The sequence below is a fragment of the Falco punctatus genome (genome assembly GCF_963210335.1).
Source record: "Falco punctatus genome assembly, chromosome: 4".
In the NCBI taxonomy this organism is placed as follows: domain Eukaryota; kingdom Metazoa; phylum Chordata; class Aves; order Falconiformes; family Falconidae; genus Falco; species Falco punctatus.
In genome coordinates, this window is record NC_137583.1 from 29370375 (window position 1) to 29391491 (window position 21117).

A 21117-nucleotide genomic window follows, 5' to 3' on the forward strand; every position below is an offset into this window, starting at 1 on the left:
TGGAGGCCCCAACATTTCTTGGCAGAAGGTGTGCAAACAGCCTCGCGGCTGCTTCTCTGTTTGGATTTGTTTCTGGTAAATCTGCCCTTCAGGCTGGAATAACCCTTCTGAGCAGGTCCCGCACTACCAGAGGTGCTGGGAACATTGAGTTTAATGCTGTCATAAAACCCTGCTGTGGTTTCCATTCCCTCGAGGGGGGCAGTGACCGTGCAGGACAGCTGTGCTCAGCATGGCTTTCGTGCCAGCAAAGCCTGGGGTGCCTCAGGTCCTGCCGTGGTGTGGATGGAGCTGGGTGGCTTCCCAAGGTCCCTTCTGGGGTTGGAGTTTTCTTCTCAGAAGCCCATGGGCTCGGTGCAGCTGAAGGGCTGTGAGCCCAGCTCTGCAAACCACACTGATGATGGTAGTTGATATTTCCATGTGTGAAGAAGAGGTATTTTGTGTCTTCAGCCTCCCAGCTCTTCTGTGGTTTGCAGATGTTGGGTGCAGCACATCACTAAGCTCATCTGGGTGGGAAGTGAGGACCACCGAGAGTGGTGGGAGAGGGCAGGGCTTTCTCCAGCCTCCTGGAGAAGCTCTGATGTTTGCACCAGGTTTCATTCTATTAAAACTCAAGGTTTTTCTTCTTCTCTGCACCTAGGACCGGCTTTTCAGTGGTACCTTCAAACTCCAAATCTCTCGTGACCTTTTTCTTTCTTGTCCTGTTGACTTTTACAGGCTCATTTGCCGTGGGGAGGGTGACCAGCTCTGTCAGGATCAGGGTGTATGACTTCGAGGAATGTTCCCATTTCCAGAGTAGTCCTACCTCAGCCCTACCAGCTCCACAGGAGCACGACTCAGCTGGTCAACAAATGTGTGAGCAGCCTATTGTGATCAGGCTTTAACTAGGCACCCAGTTGCTTTAATCAGAATGTGTCTCTCTTCATTTATAGCAGGGTTAAGGCTCCGGTTTGACTGTCATCTCCTGTTACTGCTGGTGGCCACGTCAGGGGAACGGATCCCGCTCTGTTTTGAGCGGTTGGGTGTTCCGCACCTGCTTTTCTTACGCAGGGTTGTGCCAGCACCACCTTGCTCTGACCTCAGATCCCCACCCTCCTTAAGTTACACTGGTTTGTGCCCTTCCTCTTGGATCAGTGCTGACCTTCAGCTGGATGAGGTCTTCCGCCCTGCTCAAGATTTTACTCCCCTTGAAATATTTGCCTTTCAGATGAGGTTCCCACCGTGTCTGGTCTAACGGCACTTGTATTCCTCTGCCTTTACTGAAAACGCTTCTCACATCTAAAATTGCATTTGCCTTTTTTCCCCCGTCAGTGGCTCTCGGTCAACTCCTGATGTCCCAGCACACCTGGGTCATCCCCGCCTCACCACTTCCCATGCAGGCTGCTACCTTACACCCCAAATTTGCCCTGGCTGAATGTGTCACTTTCCCCATCATACTGCTCCTCGGGGCCAGCCGGCTCCAGGGGAAGCTGGCTTTTCCCAGAGCTGCTGCCATAGACATTTATTTTTGTGTTGGGATTAGCTGTGATCCCAGGACTGATCTTCCTTTCTCAAGAAAGTCAGGTGATGCCAGGGAAATCCAATATGATCTTACTGTTCTTAGGTGTAGGTGACAAAATATTGTCCCACTTATATTTTTGCTTTGCGTGGTGTCTCTCCAAATGGGCTTTAGAGCTGCAACTTACTGCTGACATTGGCCTAGGAGTTTTTTATTTCTCCCTTGAGTTGCTTTCTCCTTTCCTAATGATGGTGACAGTGTTTGCCCTCTTCCTGTGCTGTGACACCACTCACATCGTGCCAACGCCGTCTGTCAAAATCCTGCAGTTCCTTGAGCCGCATCCTTTGACGTTCTGGGCTGGAGGTGGTCAGACCTTCTGCAAGTGTCCCTTGCCAAGGAGGCTCCGTACGAATCTTCCAGGTCCATACCGCCTTCCCTGGGCTGCAAGCTGCACGTAGGAAAAGCCAGCTACTCCTGACGGGCAACATGCAACTTGCAGCTCATCCCGGTGAGTGATGCGGTGGCGGTGGTCCGGGGATGAGGCGATGGAGCTGCCTTAGCAGGTGTGCTCACTGCACGGACCCTGCGCTGGGTTAGCCACAGGAATCCAGCTCCATTTACAGCCTTTTTTAAAAAGAAAGAATTAAATGGCTTGCAGGAAGCTTTAAGGGTACGTGACTCAAAGGGCTTGTAAGTCGCAGCAGACTGGAGCGAAGGCGGTGGGGCAGCGCTCCTTGCCTCTTGGCGGCAGGATGCGATCTCTCCTGACGCTGCCAGGACCCGCTCCCTTCAGAAGACCGAGATGCTCAGGGTCTCCCCACTGTGCTGGTCCTCTGGGAATGACACGTGTCTCCCCGTTCGCTTTCTCCTTCCCTGCCTGCAGCCTGCCGGCACCAGCATCGCCCAGTGCCTGGATGGGACCAGCTGGGAATGCCAAAGGGCCAGGCAGTGGCGTGCTGGTGCTGATCAGGGCAGCGTGGGAAGCTGGGCTGGAGGGACACACTGCGGTGCCTGGAGTGTCGCTTCATCTCCTGGATGCTGGGCAGGTTTGGGTGTTCGCAGATGCTCTGTGGTGGTGCTGATGGTGATGTTTCTTTGATGAGGAAGAGCACAAACCGCCTTGGGATCACAGACCAGGGCCAAGTCAGTGCTTTCTGCTCTGGGGGCAATGCGCCGCCTTTGATGCAAACACCTCAGAAACCCTTGATTTACACCAAAATGAGCCGGTGGCTTTGACCTGGGGCTTCTGCGTTGCCATGTTGCAGGGTACATGTACACACACACAGGCACTTTCCTGCCTCTGGCCGAGGATGAGAGAGCAAAGATGTGACAGATGTTAGTCACTGTTGGCGGTGGGGATGATGCGGTGATGAGCACCCCAGGAGGACCTGAGCAGAATAGCACCCGCATAATGAGCGCAGGAGGGAGGGTGGGAGTGGGGAGAAGGGGAGAGCATTTCTGAGTGGCTGAATTTTTCTTGCTTTTGGGTGAAATCTGTGGATTTTCTGGGGTGGGGAAGACTGGGAAGTGGCTCCAGGTGGCTGGAGCTGCAGAGCCTGATGGTTTTGCCTTGGTGGGATGGGATGATGAGACAGGGCACAGTCCCTTGCTTGATTTTTCTTCTGCACTGTTAATTAACATAGCAAAGGTGAAGCATTTCTTGGAGAGACAGGTGCTGGCACGGTGTGAGCACAGACCAGAGTGGCGGAGACTTCCAGGCTGCCTTGTGAACTGAAACCCTCCAGTTTCCAAACCTGCCCAAAGTACACAAGGATCATACTTGGTGTGTCCTTGGATGTGTTCCTTGATGATCCTCCTCTCCCATGTCCAGAGGGGATGGCAGCGCTGCCCTTCAGCTCTGCCTCCTGCACCCACCAGAGAACAGGAGGTTCCCTGTCGAGGTGTCGGTTGAGGTGTCCAAGGTTTCTTAAACTCTTGCAACAAAGAGGGGAAACGTTACAGTTGTCCAGTCCTTGGGCTTGTTGAGCAAATGGTCAAAGAATGAAGAGGTTTCCCGCAGGCTGAGGGACTGGACTGGCCTTGGGTCCCAGCCATCATCATCCACCCAAGTGGCAGGAGCGGGGTGGAGATATGGGGACAGCCACAGCTCCGGGGCTGGGGGACAGCACGGGCACGCGGAGGGCTTGGGGACATGCCGAGGGTTTGCTTGTCCCTTGTTCACAGTCTGAAGCTGGTGGTTCCTTGCCGGGGGCCGTGGAGGCGGCGATTACCCCGAGTGTGGGAGCGAGCATGGTGGGGTTCAGGGCTTGGAAGGCGCAGGGTGCCTGCTGCCCGCCCGATAAGGCTGTGAGCGCTGCCGGCAGTTAGTGTGAGCTGGGCATCCTCTTCCTCTCCCCGGGGGGTGGGGGGGACACGCAGCCAGCAGGAGGGCTGAGCTGGGCTGGGGCAGGGATGTGGCCTCTCCAGATAAGCCACTCTGGTTTCTGTTCCTGCAGATTTACAGCCGGGGAGCGGGGAGGTGGGTGCTGCGCTTTTTGGTGCGGTGATTTATAGTGGCTCAGGGCGGCAGCTGCTTTCCTCGCTGGCAAGGTCTTGGCGGTTGCACGGGGTTTTATGGCTGCCGTGACTAAGCTGTGGGCGAATTAAAGGCTCAGCCAAGGTCACCGCACGGTGGGACACAGGTGGGAGCGGGTCTCTTTTGGCTGTGGCTTGGAGAATGTCCCCATTTCAGCCTGGGGAGGGCTGGGGCCGTCAGCCTCCCTGGGAAGGGGGCTGCCATGGCTCGGCCTCTGCGAGGGGCTGGCTTCATGGCAGCAGTGGTGCTTTCAGCCCTTCGATCCCTGACCTCGCGTGCTGGAACCTACCAAAGACATGAGTGAGATGAGTTGGAGGTTCTCAGCTCTCAGACCCACGTGGAAGGCAAGGTCCCCCCCAGGCGTCCCCAGCCCTGCGCCGCTCAGTCCCTTGGCCCTGCGTTCCTTTGACACAGACCAAGCGATGCTGGGAGGGATGAGCTGCGGCAGGCGAGGAGGGGGCAGGCGATGGGGAAGGAAAGGTCAGATGCCATCACTGTGCTCCTTTTCACGCGCCAGCTCCTGCCCGGGTGAGCTTCCCAGCTCTTCTGTTTTGTTTTAGAGGCAGCGCAGGGGCCCCAGAGCCCTGCAAACCCTTCGCGCTTGGGGTTTTATTGGCATGTGGAAATAGTTTTGTCTGGTTTCAGATCTGGCTGATCACTAACCTTCCCGCTGCCCTCCCCCCAAAAAGGGCTGACAACCACGGGTGACTCAACCGCACTTGTCTTCCTCCCTCTTTCTTTTTTCTCCCCACATTGTTCTCCGAAATCCCAGCTGCTGCATTTCTCCCCCCTCCCTTTCCTATCCTTGCACATTAGCTGGAATGGAAGTATCTGGGTTTTGTATAAAAGCTCTTTTTTTTGTTGTTTGTACTTCTCTCCCCATCCCGGGGGTCTCGGGGTGCCTCGCTGTGCCGCCGCCTCCTCTTCGGGGCCATGCAGGGTCAGGAGCAAGAAGACAGCTCCGGGCACCCTCGCTGTCACCCCCAGGCTGGCAGCGGCAGAGTGGGGAGCCTGGGCAGGGGCAAGGGCACCAGTATCTCCAGAGCCCTCGTTTTTCATCTCGGATGGAGAAGCCTGGCAGATCCTGGGAGCCAGAGCCACCACATTCCTCCCTTATTTATCACTGGCAAAGCGCTGACACGGGGCATTCCTGACGAGCCAGCTCCTGCTGGATGGGATGGGATGAGATGGGATGGGATGAGATGGGATGGGGCAGGTTTTCTCGTGGCTGTGGGCTGCTCCCAGATGAAGCGTGGGCTCCTTCCAGGAGAGTGTATTGATGTGCCAGTGCCCGGCTGCAGCTCCTGCGCTCAGCAGAAAGGCTGCCGGCTGCCAGCCCCAGCCCAGCTGCATCCAGGTGGCCGAGCAGATCCCCTGGGACCCTCCAGCATCAGTGGGAGCCTCCACCCTGGGGAGTTCTTCAGGGGGACCCCAGCCCTGGGAAAGGACTGAGCCAGGCTGCCCCGGCTCAGGTGGTGAGGCCGTGGGGTGGACGCTGAGGTTGCTTCTGTGGGTACTTTGGGTCTCATCCCCCAAACCTCTCCCCAGGCGGATGTACCTGCTGCCACAGCTTGTGACACTGCTTTGTCCTTGCTGCTGGGCAGCCTTCCTGGCAGCCAGATCCTTTGCAGAGCCAGGGCCAGAGCAAAACAACCAGCCTTATCGCTCCCTAAAACTACCTGAAAGGGGGCTGCAGCAAGGGGGGTCGGTCTCTTCTCCCAGATAAGTGACAGGGTAAGAGGAAACAGCCTCAAGTTGCACCAGGGGAGGTTTAGATTGGGTATTAGGGAAAATTTCTTCACCAAAAGGGTGGTCAGGCACTGGGACAGGCTGCCCGGGGAGGTGGAGTCTCCATCCCTCTAGGGATTTAACAGACATGTAGATGTGGTGCTTAGGGACGTGGTTTAGTGGTGGGCTGGGCAGTGCCGGGTTAATAGCTGGACTTGATGATCTCAAAGGTCTTTTCCAACTGAAGTGATTCTATGATTGTATAACACCGCAGGCAGGGTCTGAGTGAAGATGTTGACCTGCTGGCTCTAGCTCCCCGGGTGGGTGTTGCACCCCAGTGGGTGCCAGGAGCCTCTGCAGGTGCAGTGGGAGCCTTGCAGAGAGGAAGGGGAGGAATGGTAGTTTTGGAGGAGAAGAGGTGGGTCATGTCTGGGTAGTAGAGGAAGGAAGAGCTGGTCCTGAGCAAGTGTGAGCCACGCAAGGCAGAGCTAGAAGGAGTCTTTGGAAATGGTTTTCCATCATCATGCTGTTAGGAAAGCCTCCTCCTACCATCTGCCTGGATGGCCCTGCAGGGTGCATGAGCTGACTGCGTGCTTCGGGCTTCCCTGCTTTGTCAGCGGTAGACATGTAGGACACAGAGCTCTGGACACCCACCTGGTGTGGTGGGATGTGATCTCAGGAGCTGGTAGCCATCGTAACTACGATGACACACCAGGAAGGATGGAGGCCCCTGCTCATCCTGCAGTGGGCTACAGCGAGGAAGACTGGTGAGGTAGATCCATGCTGGTGCCTTCTTTGTCCTTCAAAGTAAGGGGAGCACTGCAGAGGCACTGGAGAGGTGTGACCCAGTGACCCTGGCATGACCCAATGGTACCTGAAGAGATGCTTGGTGTGAGCTGGTCAGGGGTCCCCAGTGTCCCCATCTTTCTGGCCGGTTCCCCTTCTCAGTGCTCAATGACTTTTTCTACCACCAGTCTTCCCACCCAGCCTCTGCCCCATGAAGGTACTTGGGCAGCCTCAGCAGGGAGGAGGAAACCTTCCTGGACTTCCCAGCCTGAGCCCTGGGGTCGTTCCCTGTGCCCTGGCCTCTGCCCGTATCTCTGCTCCTGCCAGGGATGCTGGCTGCCGCTCCTGCCAGTTTGTGGTGTGTAATAAATTGCTCCTTCATGACCTTTGGGTGAAATCGCGTTGATTAACTCACCAAGACCACATGTCCAGGCTGTCCCAGCTGAGATGGAGATAGCTACAGGCTGAGGACCACTTGTCTGAATCTCCTGGGAGCTGGCAGGAGCCAGGTGAGAGTGAGGAGTAAGAAGTGGAGGAAGGCAGCGTGTGACACCCCGGAGCAAATCCCTTCTAGGCAGTGGGAAAACCGTCCTGTGGGCTTTATCCTCCTTTGGGTGGGCTCTGGCAACCCAGAAAGTGGCGTGTGTGGGTCTGGTACCTCCTTCCCTGTACGGCTCCACATGGGACCATGCCGCCAAGTTAGCATCTCCCTAGGTGATCGCTTTTTTTCTTTATTTTTTAAATAATTCTAAATGCATGACTGGCGACTCAAGAGAAAACAGAAGAAATGCTGATTATTGCTGAGGCTCTCAGCCCAGCCGGCGGCGATGTGTTCCTTTTACGTAATGAAACACCCGTCAGGGAACAGTCATGCAAATTTCTTTTGCTTTTCTTTTTACCTATTTCATTGATCCAGAGCCTACAGCAGCTGGCTCATGGCGAGAGAGGTTTGCTCATTCAGGAGTCTGGCAAAGCCTTGGCTGGTGGAGGACAGAAGCTTGCTGAAGCTCCTGGCTTGGGAAGATGCTTTGTGCCATGAGTGGGGACCGTGGCAGCATGGGGTGGGACACCAGCCCACCAAGAGAGGTGGGAGAGGTGTTGGATCTGGTCCCTGGGCACCGTGTGGTGCCTGGAGTGGCCCTGGAAGGGCAGGGAAGTGTCACCAGCTCTGCCAAAGCTGCTCTCCACCACGGGAAGGGACAAGGACCCTTGGTCACACTGCTGGGACCATCGGCACCAGCCCCGGGGTGCTGGGTCAGTAGCCCTGAGGAGCCTATAAACGTGAGTCAACCCCTTAAAATCACAAGATGGGCTGAAACCAAAGCCAACTATGAGATTGTATTTATTTTTATCATTATCATTAGACTCTGCAGTACTTCTGGGTGTTTTCAGGGGTCACCTGCGAAGCTTTTCCCTGCCGCTGGGAGGTTTAGGATCCTGTAGCTTACAATGGGGTGGGTTACTGCTGCTTCTTGTTGGAGACGGGTGATTCCAGCCCGACGGCTCACTGAGCATCTGTGGCTGGTCTTGGCAAAGGTGGAAGGCTGCCTTGTGTGGTTTGAATCTTCTCCTTTATCGGTCTCTTCTTCTGGGAATGAAGAGCAGACAGAGCTGCCTGGGCAAGGGTCAGAAGCTGGTGCTCTCGCTGCTGTGGAGCATCTTCTGCTCTAGTTGAGGGGGGGGCAGACCCCCGGCAGCAGGAGCGAGTCTGGCAGCTGGAGCCCGAGAAGCCACCACACGAGCCTGTTGCTGCTGGTTGTTGCCGTTCTCACTCCCTGCCTCCCTGCAATGCTGCTCCTCTTCTTTTCTGCTGAAAGCATTGCTTCGTCCTTCAAGAAAATTAATTTTTCACTTGAGTTGAGTATACTGGGGCGGGAGGGTTCCCCCAAAGCCCATCTCCATGTGTCTTTGCAGGCCAGCTCTGGTTCCTGTGTGGGAGGCAGGGACCGAGCCCTCAGGTTGGTGACTCTGAATGTGTTAAGACAGATGTGGGTGTCCCCACCACATGGGCTTGTGCGGCTGTAGAAGAGCCACCGAGCAGCCCTGCTGCCGAACGAACTAGGGAGACGCTTCATTAAAACAATTTTGGAGACATTCATCCAAACAGAAATTTGAATTTATTTTGCTCACGCTGACTTTCCTTTGGCGTCCTCTTCTACGAAGCTCCCAGCGGATGAATTTGCTGGTAGGAAACAGCAAACCCAGGGATGTCCAGGGGCTCTTGTCTGGAAATGGAGCTGGGTGGTGGAAACCCAACGACCTGGTGCCTCCTCTGCATCCATCCACTCTCTTCTGCGTCGCCTCCAGCCGTGGGGTCCGTTGCAGCTCTCGGTATTTCTTGCACTACAGATGCTAAATAATCATAACAACACCGTATCTTCCCCAGCCATGGACTCATCCTGATGATGATTTTTCCTGTCGTTTCAGGTATCGCCTCCTTTCCCCAGGCTTTTCCTCAGCCCAGCAATGGCTTGTCTGAATAATTCAACTAAAAATTCAGCATCGCAAATAAATACGGGATAATTGCTAACAGCTCGCAGACAATCCGCTGCCAGAGGAAGGCTAAACTCCTGGTGAATTATTTATCCACTATGAATTATTCACTTGGCCCTGTTACGGAAGAAAAGCTCCTTCCCAACCTTTGCCTGCCAAATGGCCTGGCTGGGGGTGACTCTCCTGGTGCTGACTCAGCCCTTTCGCGTGGCTCCCGCTGCCTGCCTGCATCGCTCCACAGGGAAGCGGCTCTGGGGAGCTGACACCTGCCTTGTGCAGTTCCTCAGCTCCTCCAAGGACCCACAAGTGTGGGGCAGAGGAGCCTGCGTGCCAAGCCCTGGGGTGGTCAGGACCGGACCCCTCTTTTTTGACTGCACTGAAGCTGTTTTGCTTCCCTGCGTGTGGCCAAGCCCCAGTGTGAGTCCCGCCAGGAGGTGAAGGCATCTTTCTGATGGGGCAGGAGTCCCACAGAAGCAGCCTGCCGGCGGAATCATTACCCCTGTTACAGCCCCTGCCTGCACCTTTGGGAGAAGGTCTGGAAAGCATCAAGTCCTGGGGAAAAAAGCAGCTTGGCTCCAGAGCACTGCGGCTGACGGCTGAGCCGGTCCCTGTCCTCTGGTGGTAACACCAAGGAGGGTCTGCGTTTCGGTGTCTGGTGTCACATATGGTGCCACTGAGTGTCTTCAGTGCATGGAGAAGTTCTGAGCAAGCATCTCTCTTTCGGGGGGGGACGACGACGTGGGAGTACCCCAAGGCAGCTCCAGCCATGCTGCTGGGTGCCTGGCTGGCTCCTAAAGCTTTGGGTCACACTTGCATCCTTCAGGGCAGGTACGAGGGTCTGACTCCCAAACCATCCTCTGGCTGCAGAAATACGTCTCTCCATGGCAATCGCACACTGCCTTGCGGTGTGAGCCTGAGTGGCTCTGCCTGGGGGAGATGGAAGGGGCTCCCGGGGTGCTCTTCCCACCTAAAGCCCTGGGAAGAGCAGTCGGTGTGGGGATGGAGTCGGAATGGGGATGCAGGCTGGAGGTTTCCTGTGGGATGCTCACTGGCTGAAAGGCAGTAACGCTGTGGGACGGTCCGTGCTGATGTCTCCCAGCCCGCTCCGCAGCAAGGGCCGGGTGCTGGGAGCTCTGCCCGGGCCACGGGTGATGGTCTCTGTGAAGCAGAACTCATGGGCATCCCTCCCCCAGAAGAGATAGTAGTTGCCCTCAGAGGTGAGGAGCTGCCAGCCTGTGCTCATCAATCTCCATTTGCACCAAAAAAAAGGAAAAATAGAAGATTTAGGTGAGAGATCAATATTCTAAGAGCCTGGTGGTTTTTTGTTCTGTTTTTTTTTTCCTGTGCTCTTCTGGGGGTGGGAAACTCGAGGCAGGTACCGGGAATAAATCCTCCCAGCTACCTTGATGTAAATCAGGAGGAAGATGATGGATTTATGGGAGTCGCGCCTGATTTATGGTCCTGTGTCTGGTTCCTGCAGGTCGGCGTGTGCCCCTGGGGAGGCCAAGTGCCGGATGGGGACTGGAGCCACCACCGCGCATCCTGCTGCAGCCGAGGTGGGACTGGGGCTGGGGGGCGGGGTGGGGGGGTGAGTTTGCTTTGCCTTTTAAGCCCAGTTCGGGGCACTCAGGTATTTTTGTTTTGCCTCTTTCTGCTGGTGGTCAGCAAAGCACGTCCGCTCAGACACCAGTCCCAAGGCATGGTGATGCCCTGCTGCGGGCGGACTGTCTGACTCGGTGGAGAAAAAGGCTTTCGAGTCGCTCCCAGTGATGCTCTCCCCCTCCATCCCTCTCCTCTCCCATCCCGAGAGCGGGGAAGGACTGGCTGCTGGCAGGGTTGGTGTCTCCATGGAAGAGGGAAAGGCTCTTCCCTGGGAAAGTCCTTCTTTGAGGGCTCTGAAAGGCCCCGGGGTGGTGATGGGGGGGCTTGTCCCGGCCCTGGGGCTCCCCTCTCCGAAGAGTCCGGGTTCCCAGCCATGGCGGGGCTGGAGCCGGTGCAGGGGAGCTGTTGTTATTCCTCTCATGCAGCAGGAAGGATTTCTGCGAGTGCCATAAACCCATCACGTGGGCAGAGCCTGGGTGAGCTCTAATTGCTTCTATTTGCATAATGAGGCGAGGCTCAGCATCCTGCTGATATTTGAAAGAAGAAAATCAAAATCAGCTCTAGATAAACAACTCTTCCCCCCCCCCCCCCCCCCCCCCCGCCCCGTCCCTACCCCCACTCCTAATTTGCACATTTTCTCCCTTAATGCAGGTTTTTCAGCTCTTCGGTCTCCTCTGGAACACCACAGCCCCCCTGGGACCCCTGCCCAGGGAGCATGGGTGCTGGATGCTGGGGGGGTGCTGCCCCCCCCCTCCCCCGCCTGCCGTGGTCTGGGGGCTTTGCCTGGAGCTGGTGGTGGGGCATGAGATGTGGAGGTATCTGATTGGAGCGGGAGAGGATCGGGGTGGTCCTGGGTGTCCGAATTGGGGCGGGAGAGGATCGGGGTGGTCTTGGGGCTGGCAATGTGGAGCTGCGGCTGGAGCCCCTGGGCTGTGTGCGGGAGCAGGACCTGTCAGGGCTGTGCGGTGCCAGAGGGTCTGTGGGCAGCCCGGGCCTGGAGGGTTTCCTGAGCGAGAGCCCAGCAGATGTCACCACAGCCCGATGTCACCACAGCTTGGTGGCAGCTCTGCCTGTGTGGGGACCATCCCGCCTGGGGACATGGGCCAGCTGGGATGCCGTCCTGCTCACATGCCCCCTGCTGGCCCCGAGTGTCCTGCTGGCTTCTGGGGACCTGCCAGGGATGGGATGGGACAGGACACAGGACCCTTCCTCACCTGCAAGCCCCTGGGGTGGCAGGAAGGGCCTTGCTTGCACCCCAGCTGTTGCTGGTTGGGGTGATGCTCCTGCCCTGGGGCCCTCAGAGGACTTGGAAGAAGGTCCAGAAGGACCTGAAAAAGGGGGTGACATCCACTGGCTGGGCTGTGTCCCCAGATGCGCTGCTGCTCTGTAAGCCCTTTTCCCCAGTCACCCACAGCCCCAGAGACCAGTAGCATCCCTGCTCCTCCTGTCCCCTCAGGTAGCCAAGGTCCTTCCCCAGCAGCCAAACCTGGGGGTCCCCTTGTCCCTGGGGGTCCCTCAGGCATTGCCAAGACTCTCTCGGCACCCACAGCTTTTGGGAGCTGGAGGGGCTGTTCTGGCCGGGGTGCTGGGGGGTTTGCACCCTTCGCCCCAGGGAAGGATGGTGACTTGCTCACTTGAGGCCAGGCAGCAGACACCAAGCAGAAATGTGCCACGTCCCCTCCCCCAGGGACCAGGCAAATGGACTCCTTCCTCCTCCTCTTCCTCCCCAGCATGAGGGCTGGTATCCTCTGAATCCTTCGCTACCCTTTGGGGGAGAAGTGCTGACTCCAGATGTTTCCCTAAATGAGAACCTTCTGCAAACAGCACCAGTTTATTTTCATATCGAAAGAAAATGAAAGGGCTGTTGTGATGGTGATTATTAACGTTTTTACAGCCCGTGTTTGTAGCGGGGGCTGCTATGCCAGTGGGCAAGTGGATAGACAGATGGACGGGTGCCTGGGGAAGCCGTGTCCCCCCTCTACCCCCTGCTCTCTCTGGGTGCATCATCGCTCCGGCTGGCTCCATCTTATCCCAGCCCTCCGGTGCCCCTGGTCTCCCTTCCCCAGCCCCGGTGGTCCAGGGATGAGCTTGAGGGGACAGGACAGGACCAGGACCCCTGGGACCAGGGACTGTGGCTCAGCAGCACGAGGAGCATGAAGCGCCTGTGCTCAGAGATGTGTAAGGGTAAAAGGACGGGGCTGAGAGAGGAAATCTCTGTGCACGGGTGTTACTGAGGGCACACGCTTGTCTGAACGGCTCCCGTGGCCCCACCGGGGCTCCAGGTGTGACCGATGAGCCCCAAATTGCTGCTGTGGCCCAGGACCCTGCCTGGTGTGGAAGGGCAGCACCAGCCCCATCCTCAGCCAGCTCCTGCTTCTGATTGAGCCGAGTCTCTTGCTGGGATGATCTTGCTGCTCCCGTGGTCTCCTCCAAGGTGAGCAGTTTCCTCCCCCGACTCCCATTTTGCTTGGGCTGCTAATAATACCCTATGAGCTCAGACACCATCAGCCCAATACGATGTAATGTTTGCTTTTAAAACGGCAGAGCTCTGCTCCACCAAAGCCACCGGTGTCCCACCTACTGACCCCAGCCCACAGCCCGGCACCTGCTCTCGTCCTTTTTGCTTTCCCAGCCCATGGATGCTCAGTGCCCTTCAGCCGGCTGGGGGGCTCGGAGTGCAGGGGGGCCCCAGCTGCCAGCACTTGCTGCTCGCTCTGCTCTCCTGCCCACGCCAAACCCCTGGCCAGGGCTGCCGCCCCCATCCACATCACCAACTGCAAAGGTCCCCCCTTCCCTGGGCCCTTGTGGTGTGTGAAACCCCCTCCTCCGGCCGGTGTGCCAAACAGGAGGGGAGCAGCAATGCTTCCCCCAGCCCCTCCTCATCCTCTGGCCCCGGGGAAGCTGGGCAGGATGGAGAAAAGGAGGAGAACCCTCAAAGGTGGACAGAAAGAAATCCCCCTGGCAGCTTTTAACTGAGGGGGAGAAGGAGAGGGAACAAGATGGGAGGAGAGGTGGTGAGCTGGAGATAGCTGGCACTTGCAGCAAGCGAGTGATGTGTGTGTACACATGCCGGCTCCCCACCAGCCTGATGAAAGGACCCGGAGCTCTCGAAGCCAAACTAAGGTGAGGAACCTGTGGCTGTCCTGGGGGTGGCAGTGGGGGAAGGCTGGTTTACTCCAGCGCAGCAGGGATGCTCTGCCAGGAGCCGGGGTGGCCGGCTCTGCAGCGGGAACAGCTCGCTGAGGAGGGGCTGTGTTCCAGCATCCCAGCCTGTGCAGTGAGGAGGGATGCTGGCCGGGCAGCTCTGCTGTCAGCCCCCAGATCGGTGATCCAGGGCGATGCATCGGCTAGGGATGCAGCATGGATGGGGGTCTGCCTCCTCCCTGGATCCCTGCGGGGTGCTGGGGCTGGTCCCCGCTGTGGTGGGGCTCCCTGGGTATTCGGTGTAGCAAGCACAGCCCAGACACCAGCTGGGAAGTGGTGGCTTTGTGCTGGCCTGGGTGAGGAAGGGTCTCTGGTCCCTCCTGCCCCAGCAGCGAGGGGATTTTCCCCCCTCCCATGCAGGCATGAAGCTCTCATTCCAGTTGCACAGCTCCCTTTGCCTTGCCCAGGGCCTCACTTGCACCCGCACCTGCAAATTTCCAAGGGCTTCCTTGTCACCCCCATGTTGCGTTTGGGATTTGTATTTAACTCTTATTATTTCTTCATAGGTTTGTCCCTGTCACTGCTGCTATTCCCAGCCCGGCTTTCCAGCAGGTTTTGCTCTGCAGAGAGCTGCAGGTTGGCTATGAAATATGACAAAGCGTTCATTTAAATGCACACCATGATGTCGGCAAGTCCATTAGGAGAATTAATTTGAATGGTTGGCATTTAATAAACAGCCTCGTCCCTCCTCTCCCCCTGCCGCCGCCATCTCGGAAGGGTTAAAAAGAAACCACATGTGGATATTGGAGGGAGAGGGGAGCAGGTATCTGGGGCTGGGGGGCGGGGGGGTGGGTGGGGGATAATAAAAGAGAGCTGGCGTTATAAAAGGAATTGCAGTTTGTTTTGTTCACAGTAAAAAAAAGCACATGTGGAAGGGGCTGAGCCGAGCAGTTTGGGTTCACAGGGTGTTTGGTGCATGGAGAAAAGAGGGGGATGAAACAGTGATGGAGCCGGGGAGGAGACGCTCCGGCCAGAGGGTCCCAGCCTGACTCCAAACACGCGGGGCTGGGGGAAGGCGAGGGGGTTCTGAGGACGTTTCTCCCCATATGGTGTGTATTACAAGCTCCTTTCTAGTTGTAAAGATTAATTTAAAGCCTTTCTCACCTCCCCCCCATCCCTCTTTCATTGACAAATGAACATCTGGGCTGAATGCTGCCCAGATCCTAATCAAAGCATTTTTTCAGGGCCGTTGTCTGCCTTTATGGCTATCTGCTTTTCGGATTCTCGGCAGTTTCAATGCACTTGGCAATTCAGCCTGCAAATACCCCTCTCCAGGATTTATGATTCGGGCTAATGTGATTTTTCTCTTTGCCTCTTGATTCGTTTGTTTGGTTTAGTTTAACAACATTTTCTTGTCTGTGTATAAGTTAGGGCACGAAGGGATTTCCTCCCCCCTCTCCCCCTTCCCTTCTTTGCACTGGGTTATTAACAATTAGCAAAAATGGCTTTCTTGGGGAGGCTACACTGGCTGATGGGGGACGGGGGGGGGGGGGGGGGGGGGCAAAGGCAGCCCCCAATCCCTGATGAGCAGCCCCCAGTGATCCCAAACCATCTATTTTTCTTACAGAAAGCTTGTTTTTTTGAAGTTATTGCCGAGAAAGCAGCTTTCCGCCAAAGTGAAGCTGAGCCCTTTCCACGATGCTCAAGGACTTCTTCAGCAGGGAGAGGCAGCACGAGCCGCAGCCCAATGTGGAAAAGCCATTCACTTCCCAAAATGATGCTCAGGCAGCTGAGATGCCTGAAAAATAGGGAGTGCTGTGGCAGGGGTCCCATTCCCGTCAGGCTTGATTTTTTTCCCCTGCAAGTTCCAGTTTGGGAGTTAAAGGATTAATATTTAAAACCCAGCTGGGATGTTGAATAATGTTTGTCGTGTCCCAGGTGCTATAGGAAAGGGGGGTGGTGCTGGAGCTGGGGCAAAAAAGCAGAAAAATCCCTTTAGGGCAAATATAGGGACTTGCAGGGGACACGGTGTGGGGTTTGCTGTGTTGGTCCCCATCCCTGAAACCCTGGGAAACAGCCCTGAAAGCTGGGAAACACAAAGGTGATGTTTCTGGGGTATATTCAGAGCATATTTATTCCTGCAGAAAACCCTACGCCTTGCCCTGGGCTTCCCCTTCTCTTTGGCAGAACAGCGAGGCTGGTTATTTACCCCGACGGACGCCTTAATTAAGGTGTGTGATTTCAGGCCATTTAAACCATCAAGGAGAGGTCTTGTTTATACAGCGAGTGCATGGGGTAATGGCAATATTAATTAAAAATGTACTTCTAAGTGAGATAAAAAATCACTGCACTGGAAAGTACTTTGCTGCTCTTCCCCGGCTCGCCAGGATGAGGGGGAACCCAAATCCCAGAGCCTCCTCCAGTGATGCAGCAGTGGGTACCATCCATCACTGGGACCCTCTCCACCCGAGGATGTGGCTGGGGAAGCCAAGCTTTGGCTGGGAAACTGGCGCGGGTTGGGAGTGGTGGTGGTTTACACTGCTTTCCAGCTTGAAGCCGGCGTGGCTTTTCCCATGCGTGGCCAAACCCACGTTTTGGCAGTTGGAGGGAAGGCTGTGGCTGGGGCAGCACCCCTGCTCAGGGTGGGGAGTGGTTTTGAGCAGATACAGATAATCCCCTGTCACAGGTGCTGGGCCTGTTTTTCCCAAGAAATACTGAATTTCCCATGAATGCAGTGATCCAGGATGCAGCAGACAGGTCCCTGGAGGTGGATTTTGGAGCATGAAGAGCCAGAGCCAGACCCCTGATGGGTATGGAGCTGAGGTGACCCCAGCTCTGACCCTGGATGAGGACAGCTGCCCATGCAAAGCTTCGGAGGTAGGGAAACACCTTCCTGAGCATCTGGAGGGGGCTGTGGCATGGGTTTTAATTTATTTGCATTTTTGCTGCTGATTTTTAGAGTGCTCAGCACCTCCTGCCTCTTTTTCATCCCTTTCCTCCTCGATACCCACCTGAATGAGCAGCAAGCACGGCCACCGACCATGGGTCTTCCCAGCAATGCCATCACTGCCCTGTCAATCTGAAGGTCAGGGTGAAGCCTGGTGTCAGCCCGTAGCTGAGCCAGCGCATCTGCGGGGTGAGAGCAGCCACCGGCAGCCCCAGGGTGAAGGGGAGGTGGATTTATGGGGTTTCGTATCGGTGCTACCAATCGTCAGGGTCGTCGTGGCGGCAGGAGGTGGGATGGAGAGTTGGATGCTGAGGTGCATTGCAGCTGAGGAGGCTTTTTGGGGAGGAAGGGGAGGGAGGCGGTGGTGGCTGGGGGTGCTGGGGAGCCCTCCTCGATGTCCCGGTGGAGGATGCGATGCCCAGCAGCTGCGTTTCCAGCCTCAGCCCCAACCGATGCGCTGGGATGGAGCGGGAGAGGGCAGCCACGGACAGTGCCCCGCTGAGCTGGTGCTGAGCAGGGATCTGTGGCTGAGCTCTGCTCGGAAAGTCGCTCTCAGGCTTTTCTCATTTCGTTCTGGATTTAAGGCAGCTTCCAAATTCCTGTGCAGCCAAATCCTGCCTGGGGCTGCCAGGAAACCCAGCCAGCAACAAGTACGTGCCGTTTCTGTACCCACGACACAGCCAGTATTGCTGTTATTCTGCGGGTGACGATGATGGGACGGAGCTCCAGCCCTCCCGAGGATGCGATCCCAGCCCTTCCTGGGCTGCGGCCGGCACCCTGCCCTGGGTGCTGCCCGGGGAGGGAGGGCGGTCGGAGCTGCGGCATTGCCTCCCCTTCATCACTGCCTTTTTATAAACCAAAAAAAAAAAAAAAAAAAAAAAATCCACCCCACCCCAGATTCCCTAAACTTCACCCGCCCGCCCTCCCTGTAACCTCCCGCGTTCCCAGCGCGTGGAAGCACATCAGCTCTATCCGCTCCCACCGGGATTTATGATCCCCAGGAGTTCCTGCGCTGCCTTTCAACACACTCGCCTCCTTCCCGCCACCAATAAATCAAACCTGTTTGTTTCGGGTTGCTCCTTCCCACTTTTTCACTGATTTTTATTTCTCCCCCTGCCGCTGCCTCCCTCCATCCCCAAGGGTTCGGGAAGACACCAGAGGGCACAGGGGACAGTGGCAGAGCAGCAAAGCAGCCCCGAGGCCAAGGTGAGGGCACACGGTGGGTCTCCATGTGAAATGTTGGTGGCCGAGAAAAGGGGGGTCAGGAAAATCCTGTGCTGCTGGTACAGACTAAACACTGCTCCCGATGTCTAAACACCACCAGGATGCAGCCCCGCTCCTGGAGGCCCTCGGTGCTTTGGGTTTTTCGTTGGATCCATCCCAGCGTGACCCCAAAGTAATTTTACTGGCGGCCTCGGGAAAAGCCCCCCAGCAGGGTCAGGCATCCGAGAGAGACATGGTGCAGGTACCCAGGGCTGCGCATGCAGCATCTCCCCGCCGAGCATCCTCCCGGCTGCGTTGGGGACAGGGGGCTGGCTCTGGCCAAGCCCACCCATGGGACGCCTGATCTGGTCTTTCCACTGGTGACTCACGGAAAATACTTGTTTTGCAGCAGCCGCTCAGCATGACGGGTGTTTCTGCCACTGTGCCTTGCTCTCCCTTTTTTTTTTTTTTTAAATAAAGATCTTTGGTATGAAAATATTTGGGATCCTGACATTCCTGTGGAGCTTGCCTCACCTGAAGGCAATTTTTTTTCTCCCTGCCTGTGTGCAGGGCTGGCTGTGCAAACCATGCTCTGTTGGCCACCTGGGAAGCAGCCTGGTCGCGCTCCCAGGGTTGAATTTTTTTGGGATTATTATTTTTGAGTGGCTCTTATACAACAGCAGAGGAAGCTTGGAGGGTTTCCACCGCCCCACGCCAGCTCCTTGTGTGCTGGTTTCAGCACGCTTGCCAGCACCGCCGGCTGCATGGGGCCCCCCCAGCCTCTCGGCAAGGTTTGTGGCATGACCTGGGGTGACAGGGTGGGGACTCAGCCTGGCTCTTTCTGGGTGTCCCCACTGTCCCCAGAGCCAGGCAGGACAGGGTGAAGTGGGACCTCGCTGTGTGGCTTGGCTCCTTGTTGCCTTGCAGGGAGCAAGCAGGATCCATGGGTAGATTTGGGTTAAAACACTCAAAATGGTGAATGATGCTGATTTACGCTTCGGATTCCCAGCACCGCGCTGCTTCCCAAATACTTGCCTTTCACCTCCTTCCCCGCCCCCATCCTTCAGAGGACAGGGATGGAGTATGGCCCCTTCCCAGTGGGACCAGCCCATCCCAGCCCCAGCCAGTCACAGAGGGAGCCTGGGGCAGCTTTATATTTAACTGAATTGGCTTTAAAAAATGTTTTTTCTTGGAATGGGCATGGAGAGGGATGCTCCTCAGTGCATCCCTCACTGCCATGAGCTTTCCCCCCTGACTCGTCATACAAAGAACCAACCCTGCCACTGCTCTCTGGAAAGCAGATCAGTGGTTGTTTGTTTTTTTTTTTTTTTTTTGGGGGGGATGGTTTAGTTTGGAAGCTGGGATGGAAAATTATTTCCAACCCCCAAATTAGAAACAGAATAATAATAAAGCGCCTTGTTTTGGAGGGGGCAGTGTGTGTCATCCCGCAGCAATGAGAAGCTTGTGCTGAAGAGGAGCAAAGAGCTGTGATTTAGTTTTTTAACACTACCCAAAGGACTGGCTTGGCTCCGGGATGCTGCTCTCACTCGTTCGTACCCGACGATGGGGACAGCCAAGCCGCTGTGGGCTGGGGACACCCACGGGTAGGTGCTCTTCCAGTGTGTGGGGGACTGTATCACCCAATTTAGTTGTCCTCACGCTTGTTTTTGCGGAGAAAAGGGGATTGTGCCATGTGGTTTTCTGCCCTGCTCTTCTCGAGGCGGTTCGGATGGAGAGCTGATGTTAAGTGATGGGACAGGAGCCAATGTTTTATCGTGCTGGGCTGGGGGGAGGCATGAGCAGGCGATGGTTTCTCCTTGGGATTTTTTTTTTCCAATACAGTGGATTAGAGTGATTTCACTACGGATTGCTCTTTCTATGGTTCCTACCCCCAAAAAAACATCAGGCCCTATGAAAACTGGGTTGGAGTCTTGGAAAAAGTCATGCTGGGGCAGTAGCTGGTCCTGCGTGGGATGGGCTCATCCCTGCAATCACTGGCCACCACAGCATTGCCAGAAAACCCTTTAAAATAATATATTTTTTAAAATTGCAAGGGGTTCTCTCCATGTGTGGAGAGGTGACCGCTTAGGGGTTCAAAGACCCCATTTAAAGGCTGAATTCTTGCTGCAGCAGAGCATTCACCGCTCTGTATTTCTCTCACTGTTGGGTATAACGTGTTGTGCACCCAAAAGCGGTGCCTGAGCTGGGTGCCCTGCCTGCCTTCGGGGTGCCCCCAGGGCAGGTTTTGGGGGAGCGGTCTGCATGGAGCCAGTCACTGCGATTTAATAAGACACTTATTGTATGTTAAATATCAACAGCTGATAGAAAACATGTGTCTCGAGGATTAACAGCCATGTAAAAGATAAATCAGTGAGTTAAACCTCCAAACAGCATGTTTCAAATAACCCACGGCTGCTGCAACGTGTAATAACTGGGGTAATAAGGAGTGGGTTGGGGAAGGTAACCCCCCGCAGCGCTGCGGGCTGGGGCAGGGGGCTGGGAACTGCCCAGAGGGAAAGGGCCTGGGGGGGCTGGCCAACAGCCGCTGAGCAGGAGCCGTGTGCCCGGGTGGCCAAGGTGGCCAGCAGCATCCTGGCTGGTACCCGAACCAGCGTGGCCAGCAGGGCCAGGGCAGTGCCCGTCCCCCTGTACTGGGGGCACTGGTGCGGCCGCCCCTCGAACCCTGGGCTCAGCTGTGGCCCCTCACTGCCAGGGGGACGTGGAGGGGCTGGAGCGTGTCCAGAGCCGGGCAGGGGCTGGGGAAGGGGCTGGGGCACAAGCCCTGTGGGGAGCGGCTGGGGGAGCTGGGGGGGGTCAGCCTGGAGAGCAGGGGGCTCGGGGGGGACCTGATCGCTCCCTCCAGCTGCCTGACAGGGGCTGTGGGCAGGGGGGGTCGGTCTCTGCGCCCAGGGAACAAGCGACAGGGCAAGAGCAAACGGCCTCAAGTTGTGCCAGGGGGGTTAGGCTGGATATTAGGGGAAATGTCTTCACTACAAAGGTGGTCAGCACTGGGACAGGCTGCCCAGGGAGGTGGAGTCACCATCCCCGGAGGGGTTAGCAGCCACGTACACGCAGTGCTTAGGGACCTAGTTTAGTGGTAGGCTTGGCAGTGCTGGGTTAATGGTTGGGTTTGATGATATTAAAGGTCTTTTCCAACCTAAACCATTCTATGACGCTAGGTGT

At 56.4% G+C, this 21117-nt stretch overlaps 1 protein-coding gene across 1 annotated transcript in view; it reads left to right on the forward strand.

Annotated features, from left to right (window-relative positions):
* The window catches only part of FBXL18 (F-box and leucine rich repeat protein 18), a 59348-nt gene that overhangs the window by 30577 nt on the left and 7654 nt on the right, over positions 1 to 21117 (forward strand). Inside the window, exons 6-7 of the mRNA XM_080383866.1 lie at positions 715 to 8876; positions 8973 to 19538. Of these exons, the coding sequence (XP_080239992.1) occupies positions 715 to 881 (167 nt within the window). The 3' untranslated portion in view covers positions 882 to 8876; positions 8973 to 19538. The remainder of the gene's footprint in view (positions 1 to 714; positions 8877 to 8972; positions 19539 to 21117) is intronic.